The sequence below is a fragment of the Phaenicophaeus curvirostris genome, chromosome 1, assembly GCF_032191515.1.
Source record: "Phaenicophaeus curvirostris isolate KB17595 chromosome 1, BPBGC_Pcur_1.0, whole genome shotgun sequence".
NCBI lineage: Eukaryota > Metazoa > Chordata > Aves > Cuculiformes > Cuculidae > Phaenicophaeus > Phaenicophaeus curvirostris.
In genome coordinates, this window is record NC_091392.1 from 183,179,830 (window position 1) to 183,206,661 (window position 26,832).

At 39.5% G+C, this 26,832-nt stretch overlaps 2 protein-coding genes across 4 annotated transcripts in view; both read left to right on the forward strand.

Moving 5' to 3' along the window:
- SMAD9 (SMAD family member 9) overlaps positions 1-26,832 on the forward strand; it is a 340,867-nt gene that overhangs the window by 253,347 nt on the left and 60,688 nt on the right. The window lies entirely within an intron of this gene.
- Positions 20-26,056, forward strand: ALG5 (ALG5 dolichyl-phosphate beta-glucosyltransferase). 3 transcript variants are annotated; one of them, XR_011339587.1, is made up of 10 exons: positions 20-134; positions 1,827-1,998; positions 3,254-3,300; positions 3,966-4,034; positions 5,220-5,312; positions 6,914-7,027; positions 8,398-8,457; positions 9,028-9,136; positions 11,569-11,720; positions 23,391-23,476. XR_011339587.1 is itself a non-coding variant. In XM_069882253.1 (10 exons), the coding sequence occupies exons 1-10, from the start codon at positions 63-65 to the stop codon at positions 24,913-24,915; spliced, it is 978 nt and encodes a 325-aa protein (XP_069738354.1). In that variant the 5' UTR covers positions 20-62; the 3' UTR covers positions 24,916-26,055. The 3 variants fall into 3 exon arrangements, 2 of the variants coding, with proteins under 2 accessions (XP_069738354.1, XP_069738363.1); XM_069882253.1 differs by lacking the exon at positions 9,028-9,136 and adding an exon at positions 24,803-26,055; XM_069882262.1 differs by lacking the exons at positions 8,398-8,457; positions 9,028-9,136 and adding an exon at positions 24,803-26,056.

Here is a 26,832-nt window from a genome sequence, read left to right on the forward strand (position 1 = left end):
CACGCGGGCGGTGATCTCCCGCTTCCGCGTCGCTGCCGCCGCGGGATTGGGCGCCGCCCGCTATGGCGCTGCCGCCGGCCCTGCCCGCAGCCGCGGCGGCGCTGGTGGCCCTGGCCGCCCTCCTGCTCGTCCTGGTGAGCTCCGCGGGCACCGCCGGCCCGGGATGGGGGTAGGCGGGGAAGGGGTGGAACGCAGCCCCCCCAGTCCCCGCCGCGGCGGCTGCGGGACCGCCCCCGGCTCGGCAGCGAGGGGCAGGGCCGTGCGGGGCGTTCCTGTGCGGAGTGAGGTTTCACAAGGTGGGAACGGAGCTTTTCATTCTCTTATCCCGGTAACGTGCTTTGGCGGTGACCGCCTGGGAGTCCCGCATGTTTCCCGGTGACCGGAGGCGACCGCGAGCCCCAGAGGGTCCGCGCCTGGAGAGTGAAGTGCTGCTGCCCACCGGGAGCACCGCGTCTCTGGTGTTCACCAGTAAACGCACTCAAAAAAACCCTAGTTCTATAATCCCTGATTTCGGTACAGGGTGGGGGATGATGTGATGGAGAGCTGCCCTGCAGAGTAGGACTTAGGGTGCCGGTCGATGAGAGGCTCGATACGAGCCGTCAGTGTGCGCTCACAGCCCAGAAGGCCAACCGTATCCTGGGCTGCATCAGAAGAAGGGTGGCCAGCAGGTCGAGGGAGGTGCTTCTGCCCCGCTATTCCTCTCTTGTGAGACCTCATCTGGAGTAATGTGTCTGGAATCCTCAGCGTAAGAAGGATATGGAGTTGTTGGAATGGGTCCAGAGGAGGGCTACAAGGATGATCAGAGGGCTGGAGCACCTTCCATATGAGGACAAGCTGAGAGAGTTGGGGTTGTTCAGCCTGCAGAAGAGAAGGCTCTGAGGAGACCTTATAGCAACCTTCCAGTACCTGAAAGGAGCCTATAAGAAAGCTGGGGAGGGACTGTTTACAGGGGCATATAATGATTGGAGTAGGTGGAGTAACTATAAATGAAAGAGGGGCAGATTTAGACTAGACATAAGGAAGAATTTCTTCATTGTGAGGGTGGTGAGGCACGGCACAGGTTGCCCAGGGAAGTTGTGGCTGCTCCATCCCTGGAGGTGTTCACGGCCAGGTTGGACAAGGCCTTGGGCAGCCTGATCTAGCAGGATGTCCCTGCCCACGGCAAGGGGCTTGAAACTAGATGATCTTTAAGGTCCTTTCCAACCCAAGCTAGTCTATGATTCTATGTATTTAAGCCATGAGGTGTTGCAGGCATGTCCGTCTGCCTGCACTCATGAGCGGTGCCACTGGTTTTGGTTGCTGTGCAGGATCAAGGACAGCAGCAGCGTGCATAGTAGAGGTTTCTTGGGGAAAGAGCAGTGAAGCCTGGAGCACAGCTTGAGGATGTGGAACAGGTATGAGGATGGTGAGATGCTGGAACAAGGTGCCCAGGGAAGTTCCACTCTCTGGAAGTGTTCAAGGCCAGGTTGAATGGGGCCTTGAGCAGCCTGATCTAGTGGGAGGTGTCCCTGGCCATGGCAGGGCGTTGGAACAGGATGGGCTTCAAGCTCCCTTCCAACCCAAACCATTCGATGACAGCTTTGGAGGCATCTACATGCTTTGTGTTTGAAAGCAGCAACAAGCCAAAGATGCTGACAGTGGCCAGAGTAGGCAAAATGGTAATGAAATGTATGAGAAGGTTTTGGTCCTTCCTGAAATGGTCAGTGGATGAAGTTGACCCACCCCAGTACTGAAACGTGGTTGGTTGCCCCTTGTAGCATATTCACCAGCTTGGTAAACCTTTAATAGAATACTCAAATATTTTTTAAATTTCTTTTTCATCACAGATTTGTATAATTGCTCATGTAACTGCCAAAAACATGCCAACACTTCACCGACATGAAGAAGAGAAATACTTCATAAGTGCTGAAGGCAGGAAAGAATCCCTACCAAGTATACATGATCCCCCTACAAAGGAACTCTCTGTTGTTGTGCCTTCATACAATGAGGAAGACCGGTGTAAGATTTTTCTTGTTTTGAGAAAAAGAAGAAAATCTGTCTATTTTTACTCTAATGATGCAGAGGTCAGTTTATGTTAGCAGTAGATTTCTGGCAGCCCAGATTCTGTATCTGATTTTGGACACAGTTTCCAGAAAGCAGTCCAAATACACTGAATTTCAAAATTAAGATACTGTGTAACTTGATTTCTGTTGCTAAAAATAGCATGGGGCACTTGTGAGAATCATCTGTGTTTTAATGAAGTTCAGCAGAATGGCTGCTCTTTGCTGTCAGGCAAAAAGTATAAAAAGACTGTTAAAGCTGATATGAGAGCTTCCCACTCTGTAAACAACATGAGCTTCAGACAAGCACAAAAAAGGATAGGTTTTTGTTTGACTTGGCCATATATATGGGTACCTGATGCTGAAAACCTAAGACTTTTGGATGCAATAGAAAGAATTAAGCTCTAAAGCTGTACTTGGCATTCACGTGATAGCACACATTGTTATCCGTTTTCTTAGTAATTGAAAATGCTGAGGTGTTCGGGGTTCCATTAAGAGAGGTGCTGACGAATAATACAGGGACACAGGGCGGGCCTGACCCTTTCTCACATGCAGTGCATTCCTCTGTGCTGGTTCTTGTTCACCTGTTTTCAGTAAGTAAGGTCTTAATATGCTTTCTGTGATTTTCATTTAGGTGTCTCTCTCTTTGCAGACAGAATAATCACCCGAGATATGCTTAGGAATGAACATATACTGCAAAGACAACCATAAGGCTGCATGCCTTTTAACCTGTGGATAAATCAGCTGTAAAAGTAGTTCTTGTTTGTTGGCTGAAGCGTCATGGCCAGCAGCCTTAGCAAGAGAAGGCGTGTAACTGACCAGTGTTAGGAATTTCTCTTATTGCCTTCTCTGACAGCTTGCTTCAACAGAGAAAATTCAGTGCTTGTTTGCAGAGTCAGTCATGGAGACAATTTTTTTTTTTCCTTTAAATTGTAGGTAGAATTACAGAAAACAGAAACTTGGTTCTTGTTTTCAGAAGAAATGTTATCATTACATGTGTGATCATCTTCGGTGTTGTTTTTGCATTCAAAAAGGACGCAACTTAGAGTTGCAAGTGCTAAGCTTGTTTACTGAAAGTAGTGTTGTATGAAAGAGGCTTTTTGCTTAGCTTTGTTTTGCGGTTGTTTTCAGCTTGCTTGTGCAGGTGCGTTTTCCTGGGTTTGGTGCTTTACCTGTTATAATCTGCTAACCTAATCTCCTCCACTTTTCTCTAGTACCTCATATGATGGACGAAGCTTTGGATTATCTAGAAAAAAGACAGGTATTTTCATTTTCTGTGCAAAATTTATTATTTTTCTATATAGTATAAATCATCAGTGATCTGTTCACTTTGTTATTTTGGTGTACATTAAAACAGCATTACATAGCCACTTAGAAGTAATGCTTCTGTCTCTTGTCAGTTATTTTTAGCTTGAATGCCGGAATGTATTTTTAAATTAAATAAAAAGTTAATATTCCACTATATGATGAAAAATTTTTGTGCTTGAAATCTCTCCAAAACGGAGATTAACCATATATTTAGGTTTATAAATTAAATCCTGGTTTGTTCCAACAAGTTTCCTAAGCATCTGTTCTTCATTAGGGTTTGTTCTCTGGGTAAGAAGCCCATTGCGAAAGTTTGTGGGTTTGGTTTTGTTTTGGTGTTCCTAGCAGGAATGTATTTCTGAGCTTTCATCTTCTATAAATAAATTGATTTTTCAGTTCTAGATGGAGGAAAACTATGACAAGCCGATGTAATGGACCATGCATCAAATATAGCAAAATAATTATGCTATCTTAACAAATTTACTACATCGTATTGGTGTCTGTTGGCAGCCATGAATGAGTTAAAAACTGCTAGGGAGAAAAGGATGCTGATGTTTGAAAGTCCTGCTACCTACTTAAGAAATTGGATTAAATGCATTATTTCTGTTTTTATTTTTCAAGAAACGAGATCCTTCATTCACTTATGAAGTGATTGTGGTCAATGATGGTAGTAAAGATCAAACTACAAAGGTAGGAAAAGGAAGTGTCTTACCAAGTAATCAGAGGTATGGATCTTTCTGCTGTGTTTGTGAGATGTAATAATGTTTTGCATTTATATTTTGGTACTTGAAATAGTTGACGATTAAAGTTTGTGTTTCTGAATGCCTTCTGCTATTGTCCTGTATGCATTGTGGATGTCACACACACATGTAGGCACATGTAATTCTTCTGCAGATACTAGTATTCTTGATTGGTGGCCATCACAACCATTTTCCTGCAGCTGAGACTAAAAAGTCTGATCTTAACATCAAGACATTTTTTATGAAATATTCTACATGTGCATAGTGATGTGAATGTGAACTTGAGGAAGCTGAAAAGCCTTTTAAAATGGCTGAATTATACAGTGATGAACAGAACAGCTGACACGTTGTATAAATCTTTCCCACACCCTGCATGGCATTGTTCATTTAAAAATCCCCCCATTAGTAGTAGTAGTTTCAAAATAGTTCTGCATTCTTCTGTTTCGACTTTGATATATGTCACTGGAAGGGAAGACTGACCAACTTGAGAGGTTTCTTTCGTATTGCTTGGAAGATGTATGAGTTAGCTACTAAAACAAATGCTGTTTTCTTGTTTACTCCCCTTAAGCTTGTCCATTAAGGATTGCTCCTAGATATTTTTTGACTGCTTTGCATTCCTTCTAGCATGATTTCTAACTGACTACACTATAGCCATGGGCCTCTGGACTTGAGACAACATTTAGAAAAAAATAGAGGAGAAAAATCATGCTTTCTCTTCCCCACAACATGGAGCAAAATGTGCACATCCCTGCAGTGTGAATGGAATTTTAGATCACTGTGAATTTTTGTTTAAAACCATAGGTAGCAGTAGGTGAAAATTAGTTTTCTTTGATTAACTGTTGGTGTTTGTATAAAAGGTCTGTATAGTATGAGTTTTTTGGACTTGGATGAGTGAGGCTTGGGAGAATATCCTCTTCTTATTGAACATGACTAACATCTTCAGTCTCCTTGTGTTGACTGTGCACTGGTTTTTATTTTCCTAAACAGACTCCAGCAAACACTGGCAATGTATTTGTGACGACTGAAGTGATTGTAGCTCTGTGCTATTGAATTTTTTTTTAAAAGGGTGAGCAAATGTGAACTTCTACCTTGATTCCTGCTTTTGTTTTAGCTGCTTTTTCTGTGTGTCTATCAGGTTGCAATGAAGTACTGCAAGAAATATGGAAGCGACAAAGTGCGAGTGCTTTCTTTGGTAAAAAATCGAGGGAAAGGAGGAGCAGTCAGGATGGTAATGGATACTTTCATCTCCTTCTCTGTCTAAACTACCTGTACCCAAATATGCAGAAGATACAGCTATGCTGATTGACATCTTGAATTCAATACATAAACAAAATTCTTATCAGAAAACTGAGTACAAACTGAGTACAAGTTCTATAAATGAAGGCAAAAACTCTTTTCAAAATAAGCTTGTTTTAGATCATGGAAACAGTATTTTCTTGCTAGGAAGATCAATAACAAAGAAAACTTTTACATAAGAATTCGAAAGAAAAAAAAAAATTGGATTTGAGTTTCATGTCCTGTAGTTCCACTTAGAAATAGGCTTATGTTTAAAAAAAAACAACAGAAAAAAAATCTTTATGGATTAAAGTAGAGCTTCTCTAGAGAAAATACAGCTAAATTTGCAAACACTACTTTCCAAGTCATAGTTGTGGTTTTAAAAATGGCTCATCAACAAGCTCACTTATCCAGCAAAGTTTGTGTTTCCTGAAGCCCATTGCTTTCATCTCTAGTGAATAGTAGAACCAGCACAGTTTATGCTTTCACATAGTAATTTTCACATAGGTGTTATCATAAAATTATCATGGTCTAATTGTTCTAATACTAAAATAGCTGTTAGACATTTAGAAGGAACATTTTTTCCTAAGATGAATGACACCTTTCTTTAGTGAAATGGGTGGTATCATCTATGGGTTATCAGTGACTGTCTTTACTTGTATTTTAAGCTCTGTCTTTAAAACATAAATTAATTTATTTTTTTTTTGTGAAATGTAACTACAGCAAATGGAGACAATATTGAATTAGGACATATGGAGTCTTTGCAAGGGATATAATTTTGAAGTTATTCCAAGAGAAGGGGAATGATTCTTTGCGTGATACATTCTTGCACTGCAGAGAGTTAAGTGGATATGTATGCTACTACTTCCTTGACAGGTTTTTCCAAAGTCACACATGCTTGGTTGTGACACTACTTTTGGCAAATCCACTGCTAATTGTTTTCCTGTCTTGACTCCTTCAAAAATTATCAAATATGCCTGACCAGGAATATGGAAAAACAAGCTGAGAGGAGACCTGTGCATTCACAAATGTTTTGCAGTAATGCTTTGACTTAAGACTTACTTCTCAAAACCAAGTTAAGGTATTCTCTTGAAACAGGGTTAGGGAAAAATAGCGCTGCATCCTCCTTTCCACAGCTGAAGTGAAAAAGAAAAGCTATCCAGTGCAGTGGCAGCTGCTAGTCACTGCTGCTTTGTGCTCTCCTGTGTAGCTAATCGTAGCAACTTGTTGTCCGTAGGTAATTTGGATTTGTCAAGCTTTTAGTTTGCAAGCTTCTCTGAAGAGGGATTGTTAACCTTTTGTGTTAATGCATTGTCTGTCACTGTGGGATACCACTCAGTGTGTGAAGATGTGATTATAATACAAGACGTGATTTACCAATATAAATTGGTAAATTGCTGTTAGCATCGGAGTATTAAGACTCACCTGTTGTATTGACTCCTTGAGATACCACTGTTCTAGTTACTGCATTAGGTTTATTGAGTGCCTTGCAGCTAGCTTAAGACAAATATTGATCTCAAAGGTGTTGATTTTTATAGACTGTTTTGATTGCAGGGTGTCTTTAGTTCTCGGGGGAAAAAAATTCTTATGGCTGATGCAGATGGAGCAACAGAATTTGCAGATATTGAAAAAGTAGAAGAAGGTCTAAAAAATCTTCAACCGTGGCCAGTGAGTATGATTTCTCATGGTTCTAGTTTAATATGTGTGCGTAGAGATTGATTTTTATACTTCTTTTAAGCTTGAGGTTTTTCAGATCTGATTGAAGGTCTACATGTAAGTCTGAAGACCTAGGTCAGCTCAGAAGCTGCAGGAATAGGCTGTCAGAAGGGAACTTCCACAGAGTCCCTGCCTCTTCTCCATTCACTGTGCCTATTTCAATGCAGTACATAATTTTCTTTTTCCCAATCTTCCTTTGAAGTTTTTCTACTTCATGTAAATAGCATGTGTTGCCTACTCAGTTAAAACCCAAGTTTTTCTTTCTTAATTGTTTCGTATTTTCTATTTATCTGATGTCATCCTATATACTTTTAAGGACGCTTCTTAATTTCACCCTGTTTTATAGAGGTTGACTTTTCTCAGAGTTATTAGTTTAAAAATAGCATTTGAAAGAACATTTATTGTGAATAAATATTAAAAAACCTGTGGAATAAAAGCTCCTCCCTGCATAGTCATTCTTTTCGAGTGCTTGGTTTGAAAGAATTGAGGCCTGTTTTCTGCTTAAATGCAAATGAGTCACATACTTGTAGCTAGTTTCCTAAAGTGCCAGAATCAAAGTGCAGCCTTCCAGTGGGAGCTAGGAGGCATGTGCCTGTGTGCAAGGTCTTAGTTTGCAAGTGCAGGACCACAAGTGCAGGACCACAAGTGCAGGACCACAAGTGCAGGACCACAAGTGCAGGACCACAAGTGCAGCAGCTATTGGGCAGCAGTGTTTTCTTAATGTTCTCTGCTACCATGGCAGCAGCAGCTGCTGATTCTCCCATCATCAGTCCTATATGCTCAAGTAGAGCAGATTTGAGAGATTCCGTATGAGAAGTAGTAGCATGAGGTAATTTTTAAATGTGTTTTTGTCGACACTTTTGATTTAATTTGAGATTATATTTTTGGCTGGCACCATGGCATTTTGTTCCTTGGAAGGTGCATTAGTGGAATAAATACTTTGTTTACCTTTCCACTGTGCAATATTTAGGGAAAACATACATTGTATCATTTAATGTCTAAGAACGCTGAATATGTATCTGTGCTGTTTGGCACATTTAGTGTATGGTACCTCAGAGGAACAATGTAAGCTAAACCAGACCTGAATAAATTGCAGTGATTTGTGTGCACCAGATGCAAAATGTAATAAACTTTAGATGATCTGTTAATTGTAGAAAAGACCGATGTTTAACCTCAGAATCTGTCAGCAGAAAGAATGCAGTTACAAGAAACAGAAAAATACACTGCTTTGAAGTTTTACTGTACAGTTCTCAACATAAGATTCCACTGATCCAGAAAATGTTGGTGTAAGTAACAGCTCTTTAATTTGTGTTCCTGTGCAGAACCAGATGGCTATTTCCTGTGGTTCTAGAGCTCATCTGGAGAAGGACTCAATAGCAAAGGTTTGTTTCCCTTCTTTGCTCCTTAATAATGCTCAAACACTTCTATTGTATTCTGCTCTACAGAGTTTACAATTAAAAGAATAGGAGCTAAAAAGTCAGAGGAGCTTGTCTAAGTGTAGCATATGCTTCATCATTGGCAAAGGATGTGTTCTAGATTTCAGGCCATGGTTTCAGTTAGTGTTCTAGTTTATGCATTTAATTTTCCCAGTTGAGAACATCTTACAAGCAGAACTTCTCATCCCTGACAGAATTGGCAGCTAGTACTCAGTACTGTGGCTGGAGTGGAGGGCAAATGATGAGTTCATCTTTATTGATTCTCTTCCAGTGCAAGAGCTTGATCTACAGATCTCGAGACCTGTTTAAAATGAGTTAGGGACAATCAGTGGCAAGCTGTTTGAAGATTATTTCAGTTCATAGGGAAGTACTGTAATTTTTCTGTATTACTCATAGCAAAATTTTTGAGCGTTGAACAGACGGACAGTACTGTTTTCTGTGTGGCTCTTGTGGAATAAACAGTGATGCATAGGCGCACAGTCTTATCTTGCATCTGGTTTTCTGATGTCTTGGCAGACAGTGGTTGACAAAGCACAGGCATGGAACTTGTATTGCAACAGACGCGTTGCTGGACTAATTTTTTCAGCATCATTGGATGTGCTCATCATGTTGAATGTTCTCAAGAGTAAGCTTTGTTTATACTGTTGTTTAATGCTTGAAATGATTCTAAAATAAGTACCTAACTACTAAAATAGTTACAGAAGTTCAAAAGAAGTTACACTGCTAGTGTTCGGCCCCTGGTAGATATTTTTTTTTTTCTTCTGGTTTATCAGGTAGTATTAAAGTGATTCACTGGAGAGAGTTCTTGTAAATGCTGCTGCATATATGTTAGCATCCTCACAACAAAAAACCTAAGTCCAAAACCTTCTTCATTATTAGAAATTAGGATTAATCTTTGTCATGATACTTGCATGATTGTAGTACAGAATATACCATTTGAAGTTATTTGTTAGCTGTGCAGCTTGTGCATCCTGGAAATGTTGCTACTATGTGGAGACCATGTAGATGATGAATTTCAGCACAGAAAAGATACTTCATTGTGTGGTCAGGTACTGAATAAACTCTCTTCAGTGCATTCATATTTATTTTCATCTTTGGAGGCCTTGCTACATGTAGGAGAGGAATTGAAACGGGGATGCAAAAGTACAGTTTTCAGGATGTGTCCATCCTTTTCTTCCTGTTTCTCCCAATATTTCTGACTCTAATAGAGGAATCACTAACCAGTTTGGTAGTACTGCTCTGTTTGGACTATGGACCTCAGATTGTCACCCAGCTGTCCCTAGGCTGGAAAGGAAAGACTGCCTTTACTACATTGGGAAGAGACTGTTGTGTAGTGAAAGAGGTATAAATAAATCACAGAACAGTCTCTAGAAGTTGGGATTTGTCTCTGTGCTTAGTAGCATCTAAAACAGGAGAGTGAAGCTGCAGTAAGCAGCCATTCAGTATTTATTAAGACCAGAATTTCACCCTTAAGTTCATTGTCAAGGCACCAAGAAAATTCTGTTCTGCTTTCAGAATTGTTAGTGTCCTTTAATGAATCCATAGTATGGCACTCATGAATAGTCTTGGAAGTCATGAGCATAACCCAGGAACTCTTCTTTGTGAAGTAAGTGCTTGGTTGCACTAGCTGATTGTCATGCAGCCTCTTAGAGCTTCACTTTTGGGACTAGTGGCCTTGTGTTCTTAGTCACACAGTGGTTCACTTTCACCAAAGGAGCCAAAGAATCCACACCAGATCTACTGTTAACCTCAAGGTAGAGCACTTTTCTGAGAGGCACAAGCTATGAATTTGAATTTCCTTAAGCCAAAGGCTATCACATAATAAGCTGAGCATCTGCTCATTTTTCAAGTGAGGTTTGGAATTATTAGCTTTAAAGGTGATTCTTATCACCTAGAGATGCTAACCAGTTAAATTTTTGGCTTCTAAAGATTTTGGATGGTATTTGGCTTGCAGTTTTAGATACAATAACCTAAATGGAGCTTAAGACCAGCAGTTACGACAGAAGCAGTTTAAGGATCATAGTTCTAGCTGTTTAGGAGCTGTATTGAATGAAAGGTTAGGAGGGACCTCGGCAAACCCAGAGTCCAGCCTCTGGATTCCGTGTACAAACTTATCTGTATTGTTATTATGTCAAGAACAAAAGTATAACCAAAGAGTGGGCTGGGATACTATTTACCAGGAACATAAAATGTGTTTGTGAAATACATTTTACTGTGAAGGTTGCTGGAAATTTAAAATGAAGGATGATCTTGTACAGTACCTATTACTTTAATCCCGCTTTTACTTGGTCCATCATATACGGCAAAAAAAAAAAAAATGTGCATTCACTAATTGTATTCCCTTAAGAGCTGTAACATGGTGTGTTCAAGTCTTGAATGAAAGAAGTGGGTGGCAAACAAAAAGAGGTGCTCCTTTAAAAAAAAAAGCAACAACATTACTTTGTTTAAAACAAATTTATGCCAGAGTAGCAGCTAGAAACTGTTTAGTTTTTATTGTGTATTCTTAAGAGTGGCAGTCCTTATGTAGTCCTGCTGGTTTATTCACCATTCTTTGTCCTGTCAACTTTTGAATTTGCTTGACCTCTTCAGCCAAGTTTTAGGAAAAATTGACAGAGGCGAAAACCATCTTGTGTATGTCCAGTGTAATATGTCCCCCCGCTCTTCTTTTTCTGGCTGAATTTCCAGAGAATCATGCAGAAGATACTACAGCTGTCCCACTCATTAGTTGAAATCCAGGTGCAGGTTTCTGCTCCACTTAATAAGTCATTATCCAGGATGAAAAGCTGCTCTGAAATAGGGAAATAATAAAAAAAGTACTTGGACTTCTCATATCCTAGGCCAACATACTAACCATGTGCTTGACTGGCAAGTCTTTCCTTTTCAGATGATGTTTTGTTTCCCTGTAACAATTGAAAAGTCCTGATTTCAATCTTCTAGAAAACAAAAACCATTTACAGACTTTCAAAGCTGTCACAAAAAAGGATTATTGTCTTGTAAAACAATCACTTTACTCATCACTTAAATTAAACCACCTAACTTCTTGCCTTTTGTCCACAGCGCTCTTACTTTCGAACTCTTCTTATGTATGGGTTCCATTTCCTTGTATGGTTTCTCTGTGTCAAAGAGATCAGGGACACACAGTGTGGATTTAAACTTTTAACCAGAGAAGCTGCTTTGCAGACTTTCTCAACTCTTCATATAGAACGCTGGTAAGGTCTTTATTTTTTTGTTATTGTTCTTCCCTAATTGAACATGGCTTTGAAAAAGTAATTTCTATATTGCAGCTGCTGTGAAGCATGTGATGTCTGTGTATAAATCCTAGCGGTTCAGTTTAATCAATTATTGTACTTCTTGCATGGGAATTTAGATTTCTTGTTATGCTAAAATATCTTCGTAATTGGTAAGAATTATATTTTATTATTCAGGTATACTTAGGAAGTAGCTGGATATTTTTTTTTTCTTTCTCCTCGTGATGATAGGGAGGAGGGGATCAGATAGGCTTAACAAGTTGACTTCTTGCAAGGCCATTTTATTTTGGCATGTGGTGTAGCATGACATAACTCTAAGTAGGACATTTTGGTTTTGCCTTGTCAGAGCAACTGATAATTGACTAGGAAAGAGGAGCATAAAAAGAGAAAATCTCAATAACTCTTCTCCCTTCACCTCTAAAAGCAATTCCAAACAATTTTTGATTGTGTTGTAATTCACTCCCTGTTTCTGAGAGTCCTCTCTCCTTTTATAGATGAGAGCTGTGCAAGCAGAGTAAGAAATGGAGAGAAGCTCTTATTATGATAAGGGAAGTTAAGAGTTATTAATCCTACTCTCAACTTTTTTATCAGTGTGTTTTTATGCATACAGCCTCACAATTCAGTGCAGATTAACCAAAATATTGAACCTAAAATCCGTATCTGATATTTGTAATTGCTGAAAGCTCAAAGTGAAAGTAAATGCATGCTCTTTGCTTATTTTCCTTCTAGAATATTTTATTAGAGGTCTACTGGTAAATCTCATTCATTTAAGACAGTAGAAAGCAATGCATGGTCCTTGAATTACTTTAGAGCCTTCTTTTATTGTGCTTTAGCTGTAACTGTTCACTTATGAGAGAGATAGTCATGACTGTTGTTCTGGGACTGAAATGCTATTTCCTCACAAATACCTAATTTGTGTAAATTTTGCTGAAAAGGATGGCTTAATTAACTCTAATCAAATCTTTTCAGACTATTGTCTTCACCCAAGAAAAGCCCTCATGGGCTTGCTGAAAGGGAAAAGAATTACTAAACAATGTTCCTGCATAAAAATGTGTGTGATCCTACAGTCCTAGTCAATTCCAATACATCTGATTTTAGGTTGAGCTTTGGCAGATACTTTAGCTATATTACTCCTCCAGAATGGGTTTGCAAAGGTAGCATTTGGGCATACAAATCTGGTGCAGAATGTAGAACTTCTATTGAATTGAATCTGGAATTGTAAGCAGTCAGCATTTGGAAAGTCATTTTCCTAGCCCAATGGTTTACTCATTGAGACAGAAGTATTTTTTGTGCTACTACCTCCAAATCAAATTTGGTCTATAATTGTTTAAATTTAACGTAGAGGAATTTTCTGTATACACGGTTAGACACACATGCAAGGCCCAGAAGTGCACATCTCGGAATTACCCTATTTGACTTCACTTTATAAATTAATCACAGAATCACAGAATCGCAGAATCACAGAATCACAGAATAACCAGGTTGGAAGAGACCCACCGGATCACCGAGTCCAACCGTTCCTACCAAACACTAAACCATATCCCTCAGCACCTCGTCCACCCGTGCCTTAAACACCTCCAGGGAAGGTGACTCAACCACCTCCCTGGGCAGCCTGTTCCAGTGCCCAATGACCCTTTCTGTAAAGAATTTTTTCCTAACGTCTAGCCTAAACCTCCCCTGGCGGAGCTTGAGGCCATTCCCTCTTGTCCTGTCCCCTGTCACTTGGGAGAAGAGGCCAGCACCCTCCTCTCTACAACGTCCTTTCAGGAAGTTGTAGAGAGCAATGAGGTCACCCCTCAGCCTCCTCTTCTCCAGGCTAAACAACCCCAGCTCTCTCAGCCGCTCCTCATAAGGCCTGTTCTCCAGCCCTTTCACCAGCTTTGTTGCTCTTCTCTGGACTCTCTCCAGAGCCTCAACATCCTTCTTGTGGTGAGGGGCCCAGAACTGAACACAGTATTCGAGGAGCGGTCTCACCAGTGCCGAGTACAGAGGGAGGATAACCTCCCTGGACCTGCTGGTCACGCCGTTTCTGATACAAGCCAAGATGCCATTGACCTTCTTGGCCACCTGGGCACACTGCTGGCTCATATTCAGTCGGCTGTCAACCAACACCCCCAGGTCCCTCTCCTCCAGGCAGCTTTCTAGACAGACTTCTCCCAGTCTGTAGCACTGCATAGGGTTGTTGTGCCCCAAGTGCAGGACCCGGCATTTGGCCTTGCTAAACCTCATGCCATTGGACTCTGCCCAGTGGTCCAGCCTGTTCAGATCCCTTTGCAGAGCCTCCCGACCCTCCAGCAGATCGACACTTCCACCCAGCTTAGTGTCGTCCGCAAACTTGCTCAGGGTGCACTCGATGCCTTCATCCAGATCATTGATGAAGACATTGAACAGGGCTGGACCCAGCACTGAGCCCTGGGGAACCCCACTTGTAACTGGCCTCCAGCTGGATTTCACACCATTTCCCACCACTCTCTGGGCCCGGCCATCCAACCAGTTTTCCACCCAGGAGAGTGTGCGCCTGTCCAGGCCAGAGGCTGACAGTTTCTCAAGCAGAACGCTGTGAGAAACTGTGTCAAAGGCTTTGCTGAAGTCCAGGAAGACCACATCCACAGCCTTTCCCTCATCCAGTAGCCGGGTCACTTTGTCATAGAAGGCGATCAGGTTAGTCTGGCAAGACCTGCCTTTTGTGAACCCCCTGCCTTTTGTGAACCCAAATTAAATGCTTAGAGAAGAAATACTATAAGAAATGAATGAGGATAATCAGTTTAATCTGTAAAAATGCAATTTTCAATCTTATTATGTTTTAAAGTGAGAATTTTAAATATAATTGGTCAGAAATAATCTGCAAAGAGCTCAGGGTTTTATTAAAAAAATCTTACCAGCTTCTCTGGACATGGTCCAGAGCCTCAACATTCTTCTTGTAGCAAGAGGCCCAGAACTGAACACAATACTCGAGGTGCGGTCTCACCAGTGCCAAGTACAGGGGCAGAATAACCTCTTTGGACCTGCTGGTCATGCCCTTTCTGATACAAGCCAAGATGCCAGTGGCCTTCTTGACTACCTGGGCAAACTGCTGGCTCATGTTCAGTCAGCTGTCAACCGACATCCCCAGGTCCTTCTCCTCCAGGCATTGCTAACTTACTTTATAGTAGTTATGTTGTTGGTGTGGAAGACACCAGATCTTCATGTTGGGGTGTGTTTGTTCATTGTGCTTCTATTGCTGCTCTAAAATCAACCTTCTGTTCTTGCTCTTTTATTTACAGTAAGCCATAGACCTAATCCCCTGAGTGTTATCTTATTTATCTGGTAAAAGGTACTGGTTAGTCATGAAGAATGTTTGTTTTGTTTGTCAAGAAAAGAATAACTCAACTTCTTCCAATAAACAGCCCTTCAGATACTTCCAAGTCACAAATTTGCTTAAAACAGCAATAGGGTTTTGGATTTTTTTATGTGGCTTAATTTTCTGCCAAAACTGGCAATATATTGTCTGTGTTTATCCTCATCTGTCCTTCAGCAGCCTCTGTGCTTCCCTGCCTTCATTTTTGTACTTATTGGCTAGTTTATACCAAACTGACAGAACAGTAGAGAATTCAAGGTCAAAAGCTTTGGCAAGTTTTGTGGAAACTGAAACTCCCATAAAGGAGAGAAACTCAAATTATTGCCTCTGCTGAAGAAAAAAACTACAATAAGGACTCAAAAGTTATTTGTCAGCTTCATAGCTAGCCATTTAGCATGTGTAACTGGAAGATAACATGTCAGTGCACAAAACAGTTCTGTCCCTTAATTAAGTTAATATTTGTAAGATCTGGAAATAAACTGGGAGATGGGGAGGTGTAAGCATGTGGAGAGAAGGGCACAAGTTAAAGGCAATTATAGTCATAATTGAAATGTCTGTGTTTTACAGACACTTGGGATAACTGCTGTTAGAATTTACTTAGGGGATATCAAACATTCGTCCCATAGTGCCATGTATTGGATTCCTTTGTATGCAACAATATAAGAATCTGAAATAGAATCACAGAATCACTAGGTTGGAAAAGACCCCCAAGATCATTGAGTCTAATAGCCCAGTAATGGAAACTTCTGATTTTAAACAAAACTAGGCCCTGATATCTTTCTATTGCATAGCATGTGTGTAAAAAGGAAAATAAAAATTGTTTAGACATTGCGCCATGGAGTTTCTGTACATATCATGAGTATGAAGATGCAAGAGGAAGAAATATTAGTATTATATTTCTGCTGACCTGGAACAATGGGAAGTTCCTAACTGGGTCATAGAATAACTCGTGCATACTGAGACCATCAGTAAGGGGTTGCAAAGAAACCACAATCCTAATAATAGACAAGAGGTTCTGAAATATGGCTTTATTACTACATCTGCATTACGGCATTGGGGCTATTTGACACTTGAAAAAATTAGTTGATTCTTTTTGAAGCTTAAAATCCCATGAGCAAAGTGCGGATCTGTTGGGTATTGAAAGAAGAACTCAGTTCAATTTAGTGTGGTCAGTGCTCAGATATTCTGGTAATAAGGGAAGAGTGAGCTGGAGAATATTCAACAAGCAAGCAGAATTTAGTAGGATAAACGCTGTCTTGAGAGCCAACACCCTAGCCATTGAGTCTGTTAAGGACTACCCTGCTGCATGTGGTGAGGTGTTGGAGAGAATGGATACAGTTTGGGTTTTGTAGAAGCCTTATCTGCCTTGTCTGCTCCAGTTTTGTCAGGCTGAGATTTTTTTGAGGTGCTGCAGTATTAAGTGAACTCTTACATGATGACATAATAAATATTTAGATTAAACATTAATACCAAACATATTTACTCATGATATTAATATAAAAAGGCTATAAAATTGGCTATCCAATAATTCCTGCCCTTAATTGTTAAGCTTATTGTTCAATTAGAATATAAGTGTGCATACACAATTGACAGGATTTTCTTCATCTAGAGTGTGTCTAGTTGTCATCTAGCCTCACTGCTTAGACATAGAAGAAGGGACAGTTTTAGGGTATAATTCATTTCTTCCTAATACAGGCCTCTGAAAATAGGCCAAAGTGCAGCTGAGAAATGCTTGTTTCCTGCCCTCAACACTAAAGGGACTCTAAACAATATGTACAGAAGGAGCTGTCTCTACTGTAGATGACTGAAATTCAACTTGTAGAGTAGTAATATGTGGAAAAAAACATGTTAGGTTGCTTGTGCTTGAGCTCCATCACAAGGATAAACTGTTCGGTAAATCTTGAAAGTAGTAGGTTAGAAGGAAAACTACTGAACATTTTTATATCAAGACAGCTGACTTTCTGGACTGTGTAGGCAGCATCCATTGATTCTGTAGACAAAAAGTCCCAAGAATTATTCCCTTCTGAGAAAATAATCCAGTAGTGTCTTGGCATAAAAGAGAGCACCAGTGCTGAATTAGCACTGGGCAGCAGGAAACTGCCCTGTATTGCTGGATGTTGTCAATTCTGCTCCAAAAGGTAGAGAAATATATATTCAAGAAATAATACGGGTTTTATTTCTGTGTCCCTCAGTAGCCTGGTAACATCACTTACTCAAAGAGCAAGTGCTAGGAGCACTCTCTCTTGGAACCTGAACATTCTACAATCTGGTAACAGATATATCAGTGTAAACAACATAGCTGTCCTCCTGCTTGGATGGACAGACAAAGATTTTTGTGTTTCTGTACTTAAGTAGCTATCAGAGACACCCAAAATAAATGCATATGGTGTTTTCAGCGTTACATCAGCACCACCAATAAAATGGAGTCTTGTATTTCCGTATTCACGTTTAACGTGAAAAAGAAGGGGAAAACATCATGACCTTCCTTTATATGAACTTATGTGCATCTTTGACCATTTCAGTATTAGTTTAATCATAAGGAAATAACACAAAGTCAGCTTCCTTAAGAATGAAAAACTAATGGCTTAAATCTTTACTTTTTCCTGCTTTCTTTATATTCTTTCTGTTCCAGTAGACATTGAATTGAATATCACTACTTTAATGTTAAGAATACTAGAAAAATTAGACCACAAGTTTCCTCTTGCTGTGCTGAATTTGATTCGTATATGATTATATTTAGGAAATCTTTAAAGCAAACTGAAATATATAAAGAAAAATACTGTTTTATCGTTATGGTGATAAGGATCATCTAACACTTTTTTGAAAAGAGACTAAGACATTTCCTAGAATATTTTGTCAATCTAACCCTAAAGTTTAGAAAGCATTTAAAATTAATAGATGCTGGAAACCGTGTATCTATTTGATGCTAAGAAATCAAGCTCACCTCCTAAACTAGATTTTTATTGTTTGTTCTGGTTGACTTTTTTGTTTAACTGTCCTTTGGAGAGCTGGCTGTGTATATACGAATACAAACCAAACGTTCTTGAAATTTACTTTCTGAATAGCAAAGTTTTGACATTAGCTTGAAATAAGAACAACCTTTTGAGCAGAGAGCATATGCTTTGCATTTTAGGTTCTGAGTCAGATTACACCACTAATCTATTTTTCAAAAGTGGATGGAGCAGATTTTTTAAATTAAAACTTAAAAGAAAATTAAAAGGGGTATTTTAAAAACATAAGAGACAGTTGGAATTACTCACTTTCAGACTCTGAAAGAAGCTCTGGTTCTGCATCTGCAGTCCTGACCTGAGATAGGTAACTGTTTATGTTGAATTTTAATGCAGAGGAGGAAAACTAGACAATCAAATAGTCTCACTGGCAGAATTTTCCTATCTTACATTTGGTCATTGATTTCTTCTGACTACAACAACAACAAAATCATAAATTTATTCCAGCCAGAAAATGTCTTTCCTTATTCAGGAAAATGAGACATAGCAGCAGTTACTGTCCTATCTAAAATATTGATAAAATGAGGGGAATTAAAACGATAATTCTAGTCCTTATTTGATTGACATACTTATGTAAAGTGGCAATTTATAATGATATTACATAACTCAGCAGATCACTGATTAGATCCCAATTGTTCCTGTTTCTTTTGTCTATAAAAATTGCCTCAACTACTGCACAAGCCACGCTATTTCACATTTAAAACTCGAAAGTTCAATAGAAAAAAGTATTTCTTACTTCAGTTTGTCACTAATCTCTAAATATGAGTCTGTATAAAAATAACAGAAAAATAAGTATCCATATTGCTACAGGGACTTTTTTTTTCCCCACTCCTTTATCATTGTAGACCAACACAAGCGGTGGAGTTGATTGGTTGCCCCTAGTTCTGTTCATAACAAGTAGAATTGTTTGTAAACATCTAATCAATGCAAAAATGTTTTATTGTTACAGCTGTGTCTGTTTTGCCTTGTAAAAGATTCTGCTCCTGGCAGATGTGGACTTTCAAAAGCCCCAGGACAGCTGGAGCAGTGTGGGCAGCCTCTTGACATCCTATTTCATTCTTAGACCTATTTGGCCACTGAAAGTTTTCTTTGCCCACTAGGAGTTTGTTGGAACAATGTAGCTTGGGTTTATAGAAGTCCTGAATTCCAGTTAAAACAGTATAACCGAAGGCATTATTTCAATATTTGAAACGATATTGGACCAGCAAAAAAAGAGTCCTAGTGCAAATTTAAAATACAAAGTAGTTTTGCAGGAAAGATATTTTATAAGCTGAAGCATTTTAAGGGTTCAGCTTACAAGGGTTGAATTCAATTAGACACCTACCAACTTGATGTTCAGCTGAATTTTGACCAGCATCATTCTAACTTAACCAAAAGTACTCCTTAGTGTAAATGCAGCCACACAGAAGCTTTTTTGTTCCTATATATTAAACTTCATGTTTGTGTAACATGTTTGTGTTAATTAACACATAATAGAGCTGCTATTAGAAGTAGATGGGGAAATTGTTTGCACCATGTATTTTTGGGTGTCCAACTTTGGGTACTTAGATTGGAGCCTGAATTCATTCAAAGTGGGGCCAAACTTAGGTATTCTAAGCTGTGTTCCCCATCCCTGGAAGCACCTTCTTTCACTCTCTGATGCCGGATCTGGTGAAGTACATGGCATGAATAATTCGCTGCTATTTCTAACAGCGGTTCTGTCAGATGTTAACTAGTCACAAACCAGCAGTTCTGTCAGATGTTAACTACTCACAAACCAGCAGTTCTGTCAGATGTTAACTAGTCACAAACAGCTTTGTGTCAAAGCACATGTATTGTACTCACTAATTCATCTGCTGTAGTATCTTTGATCTCCTCTCAGGCAGGCTGCAGCTAGTCTACCCATACTTAAATCCTGATCGTGGAAACTTCTGTATGGTTTTTCTGTAGCATCTGGATTCAGTGATCTGCAATATGGGTGTAATACTACCAGTGTTTTGAATACATTGTGATCTATATTCCCTGATTAACTATCCTGGTATGTGTATGAGGTATACTGAAAGGTGGTAGGGAACAAGAGGAGGAGTATACTACAGCAGTATACTACCCAGCAGTATACTACAGAAGTCATTCTCCTTTCAGCTTTGAATAAAGGTTTCTTAATTTCAGGATGTATTCCCTGTTATACAAAAGGCAACCACATGTAAGGATTTTAATGTAAAACCTGATTAATTCCTGTGCTTTTAATCTTTTACTTTGAGCACTGACATTCACCAAACTATTAATTGTTGTTGCACTGTCATGTATATGCTGAAATTCCAGTAAATGCTTGTTCCTAGGAATTGTTGCAAATAACTCTTAGTTCACTAGGCTGATACTTTATGTAGTAATGTTTTTAGAGCAGCTCATATAGTGTAATTAATCAGACAATTATTCTGTGTCTTTTAAGATTTTTAGTCAGTTAAGTATTAAGTATTACAAAACTAGATTAAGTCTTAATACACGACTCAAATATTCAAAGGTGAATACGTGAGAGGTTTGGCTTATAAATGTAAAATGTCAGCAAAAATCAAATATTACAACTTCAGTAGAAGTTCAACCTTCATTTAAAGAACACAGTGGAATGGCAAGGATGCTTGGGGATAGATCCAGTTCACTGAGGTAAAAAAGAAAACACACTACATTTATTCCTGTAACTTTCTTGTGACCATTAAAAGGCCTGTGTCCTTATCAAAATCAGTTCACAAAGTGGTTATAAATTCTCTGTACACCCTAACTGCAGTCTCTGTAGATAACCACCGTTTATGCTGCCTTTGCTTGTGAAATTCACATACAGCACGAGTCCAGATTGATGTATGTTTGGTATGAATTTACCAGCAAGTCAGTGTACTGTGGTCCGTGCTTCAATGGGAACCTAACTGTTTGTGTCATACCTATGTGCACATTTCAAGGCAGACTTCTGTTGTTTCACTCATTAATAAATTTCACAGAAATGCACTACATTGCTTAAAAAGAGTGGGTGGCTTGAAGTAGAAGGAAACCATAAACTAATAATGTTGTTTTCATCGCATGTATTTTCTCTAGTGGCAGAAGATTTTTTTCATTTCAAAAGAAAGTTGTCTTGGATTAGCAAAAAGAGTTTAAGAGGATTCTAAATTTATGAACTTATTGGGAGAAATTGTGAGCCAGCATTGAATTGTACTTGACTGCCTCATAGCTGCATTCTCAAGGCCTGTGTAAGCTAGTTTGGAACATCTGTACCATTGACTTCAAACTGAAAGCCTACCAATAGTCCAGCTGAAGCACTTCCAATTCCTTAATACTCAAGGTTTAGTTCCCTGGGGAAAAACCTCTGCATTTGATGTTTGAATACACATTGAATCTAGCAGAAATTAAACATGGATGACCATTGATGTTTTTTTCTAGTACAGACTGGTATTTTTCAAAAGCTTTTTATTTTCCCATTCCCCCTTGCATAAGGCTATTTAGCTTGAACTGCAATTACAAGAACTCATCAAAGGAACAGAATACTTCTACTGGCATTTGAAGACTAAAAATGGGGGGTTGGGGGAAACCTTGCAATCAATACATTTAAAGAATTTAACCACAAGCACCAGTATCTTCATAATTGTGATTTGCGTTCGCCCTTTTCAATAGTAGCTACTGGTAGTTTCATGTGCTGATTTCTACATAAGCATCATAAACTGTAGTTGCCAAAACACTTTTCTAATACCAAAAGCCTCGGTGCCTCAGGGCCTGAAGGCCTATGTGAGCATGCAGTTGCAAGGGTGAAACACACAAGCAATTCTCTCTTCAGAGAACCAAAAGGATTAAAGCATATTTTGAACAAACAGGGCAGGGAGGGGCAGCTGACTTAGAGTAGGATCACCTGCCCAGTTCATTTCGCTGCACAACCTGCGAACAGTTGTACCAGCAAAAGAGACATCTCTCAAGAGGGTTTTTGTGTGGTACATTAAATGGTGACTGGGTATAGTACAACCATTGTTCAGCTGTTGTGCACTCCTCAGATCACTTCTGTGCTGCTGCCTTTACTCTTGACTTAGTAAGTACAAGGAGAAAGCATTAGACCAGTGTAAAGCCACAGCAAGTGGTCATCCCCTTTGATGAAACTACTAGAGATATTGATAGTCCACTTTTGACTGCTTGGTCTTTAAACATGTCTACATCGTGATTGTGACAGAATGAAAAGTGGGCACTGATCTGAGCACAGCGTGACTTATACCTTCAAAAGCAGGATGCAGGGAAGTATTGTTGAGTTGCAACAACCCCATGCAATGCTACAGGCTTGGGGAAGAGTAGCTGGAAAGCTTCCCAGCAGAAAAGGACTTGGAGGTGTTGGTTGACGGATGTCTGAATATGAGCCAGCATTGTGCCCAAGTGGCCAAGAAGGCCAACACAGTCTTGGCTGGTATGAGGAGACCTTGTTTCTCTTTAGAACTACTTAAGAGGAGTTTGTAGTGAGGCAGCTGTTGGTCTCTTCTCCCAAGTAACACATGATAGGATGAGAGGAAATGGCCTCAAGCTGTGCCATTTAAACTCAATATAAAGAAATGTTACTTCACTGAAAGTGTTGTGAAGCATTGGAACAGGCTGTCCAGAGACGTGGTTGTTACCATCCCTGGAGGTACTTGAAAGTTGTGTACATGTGGTACTTAGGGACATGATTTAGTGGTGGTTTTGGCAGCGTTAGCTTAACGGTTGGACTTGATGATCTTGAAGGGTCTTCTCCAGTGTAAAGAATTCTATGATTCTTTGATCATTATCCGAGGAGATCTTATAATGACCCTCCAGTAGCTGAAAGGAGCCTACAAGAAAGCTGGAGAGAGACTATTCATAAAAGCTTGTGGTGATAGGCCAAGGGAGAATGGATATAAACTGGAGAAGGGCAAATTTAGACTAGACATTAGGAAGAAGTTCTTCGCTATGACAGGTGGGGAAGTTGTGGGTGCCCCAGCCCTGGAGGTCTTTAAGGCCAGGCTGGATGGGGCCTTGGGTAGCCTGATCTAGTGGAATGTCCCTGCCCATGGCAGGTGGGTTGGAACAAGGTGATCTTTAAGGTTCCTTCCAACCCAAACTATTCTATGATTCTATGTATATTGTCTACGTTCTGAGCTGTTTAGTCAGGGAAATTAATTTCCCTTTCTTGTGCATCTGACCTGTAGAACATTAGTACCAATTCTATAATTAAACACCAACCTCCTTAAGTCAGGCTAGAGATTTAATTAACAGTGCCACCACTTCTGGAAATAAGTGTAACTATGTTTGCTGTTTTCTGTTCTGCTTCAGGGCGTTTGATGTGGAACTTCTTTATATAGCTCAACGCTTGAGAATACCTATAGCAGAAGTTGCTGTCAACTGGACTGAAATTGAAGGTATGGAAACTGTTTACACTCTTGAAAGATTCCTTACACGTCAATCCAGAATAAAATAACCAAGAGTCCTCCCATATTTTGTCCATTTTTGATAACACACAGCCTTCTTTCCATACAAATTTTGCATTTCATGTACTTGCCAGCCTTCTGCCATGGCGTGGTACAGGAAGAGTAGGTGGAAGGGTAGCAAAGGAGAGAAACTACACAGTCCAACTAGAGACAAAAGTAGGTAGATGCTGCTGGAGCAGAGCACTAGTTTGGCACATCCTCTTGCTGTAACGTGTTAGTAACGTGTTAATGAAAAATATTGCAATTATGAAACACTGTGCAGAAAGTCTGAACATCATTGTTTATTGATTCAATTCCATTTCACTGTCTCGCCTTCCAAAGTTCTCAACCCACCTGAAGGCCACTCACTCTTCTTAAGGTGTGGTGTTCTTTCAGACCTGTAGGGTCTCTGTTACTGGGTTACTGGAAAGTACAGCTCTGTATATGTTTCCTCATAACAAAGCCAGCTAAGAGCTACTGGTTGCTTTTGCTCACATCACCTTTCCCATCAAATGCAGTTCCTTCTTTTTTTTTTCCTTTCATGTTCTTTTCCTTTTTCGATCTGAATCTCCTCTTGAACTCAACCCCTGAACAACAGAAAGTATATTGAACTACAAGAGTGATGAGAGTTGCAAGCAAGTAGAGAACATCCTAAGCCAACTTTGCTAGAAAATAGATGGTTTTTTTTCAGTGCAGTTCAACATGTATATTGCACCTAACACAAATGTTAGCAAAGATGGAAGAGGGCTTGGTTTCAAAGTCTGGGTTCCTTACCTTGCCTGAAGGTTGGTACGTTCATATTACTGCTGTGAGACAGCAGGTGGTGGCCCTCTTCTCCAAAGCCACTGAGAAATCATTTGCAAAATTATTTGTGTTCAAGTTCCTATTTACTTGAGCAAAAACTTGTTGCAGAGAAGATTATGCATCTTTAAATTTTTAACGCATTTGCTGTACAATTTTGGTCAGCTTTGAATTGGTCAGGCAGTTGGCCTAGGTCATTGTAAGTCCCTCTCAACTGCAGTATTCTGTTCTGCTCTGTTCTGTCTTGAGACATACATGGAATTGCTGTGTTGCTTGCAAACTAAAATCTTCTGCTTGTCGTATAATGTAATTACTACAAAGCAATAACTTTTGCAATATAATTTTTTTATTAATGTTAAGATCTAGGTTGTGGGGCTGAATGCGCTGAGAATGCAGAAGTTCATGACTGCTGCATGGCTTGCCAATGGTCATTTTGTTTAACAACGTCCTTCTGATTTTTTTCTTCATTAATCACAGGTTCTAAGTTAGTTCCCTTTTGGAGCTGGCTGCAGATGGGCAGGGATCTTCTTTTTATACGACTGCGATATATGACTGGTGCCTGGCAGCTTGAAACAAGAAAATATAATTAGGTTATTTACATTCTCCAAATATATTATTATTATTGATGGAATGAGAGCAGTTTCAGTCAAGTGAAGCGGTGATGAAAGCTGAGGTAATTCTTCATTGCTCCTGTTGTATGTTTCATTTTTGCAACATGTATATGTTTTAAAAGATTGTTAACAGGGAATTTGTGCAGTGTTTTGAAAAGAGAAAGCATTTCCAAAAATATTTTCTTATCTGGTAATCAGTTTTATACTTTATTAAATAGTAGCTTTAACATGTCTTATAAATTCACTTAAATAAATATATCTGCTTTTGTCTCATCATACATTTGGAATTTCCTTATATGTATTAAAAAGAGGCGCTCTATTCTGCACTCTGCAATATTGTGTTGTGAATGACCCCAACCATTTGTTCCTGCAGTATCTGGAAATATATGGCCATATTGCAACTTAGATTGATCAGTTGTAATTGACGTTGATGCAGGTTTAGATTCAGTGTTATGGGAAGCATTAATGGGTTTTTCTGAGTTGTAATAGTAATATTCATAGGGCTGTTTGAAGAACTTTCAGCGGTCTCTTGACATTCCAGATGTTTTTGTCTGAAGCCGAAATAGTTTGTCTGAGATTAAACTGCAGTTTTTATCTCCAGACTCTATTAAGTCTCAGGACAAGGCACATTTCATTTTAAAATGTGGTCTTTTATAAATGCAGTTTGTTCATATGTACTAATTAATACTGCATGCTCAAGGCTAGGAGTCCTTGGCAACTCCAAATCTGTAGTGAAAAGGGTATGTAAAGCTAAGTCAGAGCATAGTGCACATTGGGGGCCTGCACTTTAGCAATGCCAATTTGAAGTTGTCACGCTTCAAATATGATCAGAGTGGGAGGGGAGGGGTCTTGAGTCTTAGTAATGTCTCTCTGTTACAGTACACAAGATTCAATAGTGCTTTCAAATCAGTTGCGGATTGCCAACAAACTAAGCCAATCTTTCTTTTGGAAACATGCATAAATTTGAACAGATTTAAAGAATGAACGGTGTATGGTTGTATTTTCACATATGATTTCACTAGTGATTTTTCTTGCTGCTTCTGTAATATTGAGTTGAGTTTTGCACCTTTTAGGGTTACCTCAGTTTTCTGTAAATTGAAAGATTGGAATAAATTCTCAAAAAGTATCTTCAGTTTGATTTTGTGAGCTTTATTCTATTGCCTACTGCACGTGCATGTCTCTCACTTCTGCAGAGCCAATCACATGGCTCCTCATTGCCATTGCTAGAATAAAATACCAACTTCTCCATTCTTGTAAAGTGAATTTCCCTGATCAAACCTGGACTATGATAGGTGTGTCTATAATAAATTAAAGTTGCCAACCAGTTCTCAAAAGCAGATTCTTGAAACTTTTCTCATGTCTTCCCTTAAGATTGAGCTTGTCTGAAATTTTACAAAATAATTCACCTTTTTCAAATGACGAGGCCTAGGTCATGTGTTATTTACTGCATGACAGGTAAACATCAGGTGACATCTTCTTTAAAACAAATTCTGCTTTCGAGTTGGATGCCAGAGCTTCAATGAGGAGTGATTTTTTACATTAATTTGCGTGTTTTCTACAAAGTTGTTTCAAAACTTTGCAGATAAACTTCCCAGTAACTCTCTCCTTAGTGAACAGTCTCTATTAGCAATTGTGCCTATGTCATTCCAACAAAGTGCTTGATATCTCCCACCTTAGAGATAAGGCTAGATTTACCATCTCTGAGCTTCATGAGTTTGGATGATGGAACTTGGTAGCAGGGAATTCTCTTATTTTTTCAGCAGATTTGAGCCATGGATAAAGGTCATTGTATATCTTCGTAGTCCAGAGTCTGCTCTCTGGCTCTGAGGTCAATAGGCATTGCACTGCTCACATCCATATGCTTATGTCTTCCTCCTCAGCTGCCTTTCAAAGCAG

Coding starts and splice junctions, on each gene's coding strand:
- ALG5 (XM_069882253.1), top strand. CDS start 63: ATGGCGCTGCCGCCGGCCCTGCCCGCAGCCGCGGCGGCGCTGGTGGCC. Junction 1,999..3,253: donor ATACAATGAGGAAGACCGGT/GTAAGATTTTTC, acceptor ACTTTTCTCTAG/TACCTCATATGATGGACGAA. Junction 5,313..6,913: donor AAGGAGGAGCAGTCAGGATG/GTAATGGATACT, acceptor TTTTGATTGCAG/GGTGTCTTTAGTTCTCGGGG.